Below are 4712 nucleotides of genomic sequence, written 5' to 3' on the forward strand. Positions count from 1 at the left end.
AGACAGGGAGAGGAAAGAAAGGGGGAGAGAGAGGAAAGAGAAAGGGGGGAGACAGGGAGAGATATTGAGAGATGAGTGAGAGAAAGGAGAGAGAAAAGAGGGGAAGAGAGAAGGAAAAAGGAGGGAGAGGAAGGAAGGAGGATAGAGAAAAGAGAAAGAAATGGAGTGAGAGAAGGGAGAGGAAAGAGGGGGAGAAAGAGGAAAGAGGGGAAAAGAGGGTGACAATAAGAGAAAGAGAAGGGGAGAGAAAGAAAGAGGAGAGAAAGCGGGAGGATAAAGAGAAGAGAGATGGAATGAGAGAGAAAGGAGAGAGAAAAGAGGGGAGAGGAGGGAAAGAGAAAGAAGAAAGAGGAAGGAGAGAGAAAAAGGGGGAGACAGAGATGGGAGAGGGGGGCTGCAAGCAACTGCATGCATTATTGAGGACAGCATTGTGATACTGAATCCCCTGATTACTACAGTGAGCTCTTTTAGCAGAGCACCACCCCCACAGTCAGAGGGCAGACCTAGGCATTTAATGACTAAAGCAATAGGGCAGGTCGGATCCTTCAGAATAATACACTACAATAGACTTACCAGGTGCTAAGACGGCCTCTCTCTGTACACTTCAAGAGGGGACAGAAAGAAGAAATATTCCAGTTTGAATAAACCAGATGTAGAAATAGTGACTGTGTGAAGTGAGGGAAAATAGTCCAAGATAACATCACTAAGGTTTCAATGTGGCTAACGGCTTTGACCAATAATAGTAAGTTGGAGGGGGTTTGGTCTTTTACGTGTTGAGTTTGAGGTGGGCCAGCAGCCAGAAAACCGAAGTGGAAATATTCAACAGGCATTTGGAAATGGAGGTCTAGAGATCAGGTCTGCAAAGTTGGGAGTCCTTGGCAGAAATAATTGCCAAGGTCATAAACTGAAGCTAGGTGAGGGTGAATGAGCTCTCTGGGAGGAAGGGGGTAAACAAGGGGATCCCTCAGCTTCTCTGCCTTTCTGCTCTGTCATCTCTCATAACCCTTCTCCTTGTGCTGTCTCTCATACCAGTGGGTATAGTTGTGATTCGTCTGTCCTTATAAGCTCCCAGAGGTCAAGGCCAGCCCTTCATTTATATGCCCTCCTTCTGCTCCCAGCCTTGGATGGTGCCCAAACATCAATAAACACAGGTTGAAAAGTTTATGTTAACAAGGGACAGCTTTGCCAGTGACTAATTCTAGCCACAACTGGTCTAGGCCGGGCTACTGAACTTTGAGGTGGAGTTGCATGCCCATGCTGGAGGCCCCTGCACACCTAACCGGTTTCTGTTCCCTTTTTCCTTGGCAGTGCTGGGATGGGCAGTATGAGAATACAACTGGTAAATGGGTTAGCCATGAGAATAACACTCCCAAGCCTGCCCGGGGCTTCCTGATTTTCTGAACCTGAAAAGATAGGCCAAAAGGTTTGATTCCTGGCTACCTCTAACGCAAGTATTTACAAATCAGAATATCTCAGCCCCAGGCTCAAAACACAAAGGCCAGCCGTTCTTGGCCCAAGCTGACCGAGGTCTCCACCGGGGTCCCTTCTCTCTCCTCAATGCTCTCTGGCAGCGCCCACAGCTCCTTTCTTCCGCTCTTTACCGCGGGCTGCTTGTCCAGGAGGCAGCACTAGAGCCCTGCCCTGGTCTTGGGCGCCGGTCCGAAGGAGAAGGAAGACGGCTCGGTGGCAGAGTGAACCGAGCCAGCCCCGAGCCCGGAAGTCTCGCGGCCGCGTTTGAGCCCTTGCTAGAGGTGTCCCCGGACAAGATTCTTTACAGGGCTCCGAGCCGCTCCCCAGAACTCAAGTCGCAGAAAAGGGGATGCCCACTGTGAGAGCGAGAATGCCCCCTGCCCACGGCATTCTGGGGGCCGAGGGGAACTACCTTCACCGTGGTAAAGGGCTGTTTATTCCACTAGCAAAGGAATTTCCTCAAGGTCCCATAGCAGCGCCTGAGCTAGGACGGCAGCCCACATACCCCTCGAGGCTTAGAGCTGGGTGTCTGCCGCCTCATCTCCAAGTCTGGGGGCGGCTCCCTGGAGCCGCGGGCTGGGGGACGGGCTGGGCCCCAGAGCTTCCAGGCTCTCAGCCGGGGCGGGACCGGCTTGGCCAGAGTGCGGGGGCGGGCTTTCGTCTTCACTTTCTCTTTCCATTTTCCTGCTTCCGCTGCCGCGGGTCTTCAAATACAGGTAAGGAGCGGGGGAGGGCGAGTCCCGGGGATCCTCCTCCCACCCCTACCCCCACCCCTGCCTCCAGTGCCTTCTCGGAGCCCCCTCCTCACCCCTTCTCTCATTTGTTCTACTCCCTCCCTGCCTCCGTTCTCCAGGGTCCCTGGTCACCCTCTCCCTCCTCTGCCTTGCAGCCTCCTTGGGACAGATGTTCGGCCTCCTCCCAGACCCCCTAGCCCCGGGGGAAAGATGAAGCCCAGGGGCAGCCCTCTCTCCGCCCAAGAGCCCAGCGCTTACCAAGCGGGGTCCCTGGCCCCTCACCTTCCCCAGGGCAGGACATGGGCCCCGGAGTAACCCCCGCCAGCTGGTCCCAGAGTCTGGGAGGGTTTCCGTGCTCCCCTTTCCCCCACCCTGCCCTGCATGCTCTACACAGCCTGGCGCGGGCCCTGCTCTTCCCTGCCTACTGGGCCCTGGACCGTCTTCTGGTCTGCTGTGTGCCCACTCCCTCCCTCCAGGGGCCTGGGCATTTTCTAGGCGCTCTGCTAGGAGGTTTAGCTTCTCTGCTGCTGCTGCTGGCTGCCCTTCCGCTGCTGCTCCTGGGCCTGCTGCTCTGGTTACCTCTGCAGTACTGGCGACGGCCTTTCTGCTACCAGCCGCCTCCTGGGAACTGGATGCCCCCCTCACCCTGGTGTCCCACCTCAGATCCCCACCGAAGCTTCAGCTTTCTCAGCGCCAACCTCTGCTTGCTGCCCGATGGCCTCGCCAGATTCAGTAACCTAAAGCACAGCCAGCAGCGAGCGGAGTGGACAGGCACTGCCCTGCTTAAGGGGGCCAGGGGACCAGGCTATGGGGCCACAGGCTCTAGCCCACCCCAGGCCAGCTCCCTGGTAGGGCAGCTGGTATCTGCCCTGCCAGGAAGCCTGGACTTTGTGTGCCTTCAGGAAACGTTTGACTTGCGGGCAGCAAGCAGGCTGGCCCAGCGCCTAGCAACCACTCTAGGCCCTGTGATCTATGATGTGGGGACCACTGGCATTCATCCAGGGCCCCAGCTCAAGCTAATGGGCAGCGGGCTCTTGCTGGTCTCCCGATACCCTATGCTGAACGCCTGCTTCTTGCCCTTCCCCAACGGCAGAAGGGAGGATGCACTTGCCTCCAAGGGATTGCTCTCGGTTCAGGTAGGACAGGTCCCATGGGCTGGATGAAGGGCAGGGACCAAGGATGGGCCCAGGCCCTGGGAGAAATAGAAGTGCCTTTGCTGTTGCAGGTGCAGCTGGGCGTGCTGGACGGGCGCAGGATTGTGGGCTACCTGCACTGTACCCATCTGCAGGCCCCCGAGGGTGAGCCAGAATGTCATTTGGGGACCCTCATCTTCCTCTTGTGACTGCTAGACAGCAGCAGACACACAGGGGCTGGCCCTGGCCTTGGCCGTCCAGATGTCCTCACCGACAGTGGGGCTGGCCCCTCACCTGTACCCCTTAGGGCCAGGATCCAAGGAGGGCTGCCCGTGAAGTCTCCTCTAAGCTGGAGGAGTCACATCCTCCCCCACCCCCCTTGTCTCTTGGGCAAGATCCTCTTCCCTCCCTGATTGCAGGATCCCGGTGGGGGAAGAGGGGGGAGGAAGGGCAGCAGGGCCCCTGGCCCATTCCCTGCTTTCCCCAGAGGACTGGGCCATTCGCTGTGAGCAACTCTCACTCCTGCTGAGCTGGGCGGAGCAGTTCGAGGCACAAAGGGACAAGGAGGACGCTGTCGCCTTCAGTGTGCTTATGGGTGACCTCAATTTTGACAACTGCTCCTCAGGTATGGAGCAAAGACCCAGGGAGGAAGGGTGAAGGAGGGCCACCCTATACTGAGAACAAGCTACTATTCATTTCCCTCCCCCCTCTCCTGAAGATGATGCCCAGGAACAAGAGCACAAGCTGTTCACCCACTTCAGAGATCCCTGTAGGCTGGGGCCAGGCCAGGATCAGCCCTGGGCCATAGGTAGGAGATCATTCATCCTTCCCCATCCACCCTTAGGCCCTGAGTAGGGAGTTGAGACATCTTCTTCCCTGGGCAGGGAACTGGGGCCCACACCCCCACACCCCCATCCCTCTCCTGGGCCTTGTAGCCCAGGGCACCAAAGGAAAGCAAGGTGTGCTCTGGTCCCCAGGAACATTGCTGAGTGCCCCAACGCTGCATTGCCCGGTGGCCTGTTGTCCTGAGAAACTAAAAAGGTAAGTGTCCCCGGGGTGGGGGGAGAGGGGAGGTCTAGATGGCGACAGCATGGCCTTTGCCATAGCAGCCTTCCTTTATTGCTTTAGTGCTCTGGAGCAGGAAGATGGCAAAAACATGTACCTTGCAGGCCCTCCCTCAGGGGGCCTCCCCTCAGAGTCCTGGCGAGGCAGAAGAATAGATTACATCTTATACCGGGAAGAGCCAAATCCCCTTTTCGCCCACGTAAGTGCCCAGTGGAGTGCATGGGTAGTTTGAGGGACAAGACTGGTAATACTAATCTAATCCCAGATGGGGCCAGGGGCAGTTTCCTCCTGGAGAATGGGGGGGGGGGGG

The 4712-nt window shown here is 57.1% G+C and overlaps 1 protein-coding gene across 1 annotated transcript; it reads left to right on the top strand.

Moving 5' to 3' along the window:
- Positions 1-2107: 2107 nt before the first annotated feature.
- On the top strand, positions 2108-4705 carry LOC123254231 (sphingomyelin phosphodiesterase 5-like). Its single transcript, XM_044683285.1, has 7 exons — positions 2108-2186; positions 2360-3340; positions 3430-3502; positions 3825-3962; positions 4056-4145; positions 4315-4378; positions 4466-4705. The coding sequence occupies exons 2-7, from the start codon at positions 2504-2506 to the stop codon at positions 4632-4634; spliced, it is 1371 nt and encodes a 456-aa protein (XP_044539220.1). The 5' UTR covers positions 2108-2186; positions 2360-2503; the 3' UTR covers positions 4635-4705.
- The last annotated feature ends 7 nt before the right edge of the window (positions 4706-4712 follow it).

The sequence above is a fragment of the Gracilinanus agilis genome, unplaced genomic scaffold, assembly GCF_016433145.1.
Source record: "Gracilinanus agilis isolate LMUSP501 unplaced genomic scaffold, AgileGrace unplaced_scaffold1828, whole genome shotgun sequence".
Taxonomy (NCBI): Eukaryota; Metazoa; Chordata; class Mammalia; order Didelphimorphia; family Didelphidae; genus Gracilinanus; species Gracilinanus agilis.

Excerpts from the sequence above, each read along its gene's own strand:
- LOC123254231 (XM_044683285.1), top strand. The coding sequence starts at position 2,504 with ATGGGCCCCGGAGTAACCCCCGCCAGCTGGTCCCAGAGTCTGGGAGGG. Across the intron at positions 3,341-3,429 it reads AGGGATTGCTCTCGGTTCAG|GTGCAGCTGGGCGTGCTGGA; the intron begins GTAGGACAGGTC and ends TTGCTGTTGCAG. Across the intron at positions 3,963-4,055 it reads TTTTGACAACTGCTCCTCAG|ATGATGCCCAGGAACAAGAG; the intron begins GTATGGAGCAAA and ends CCTCTCCTGAAG.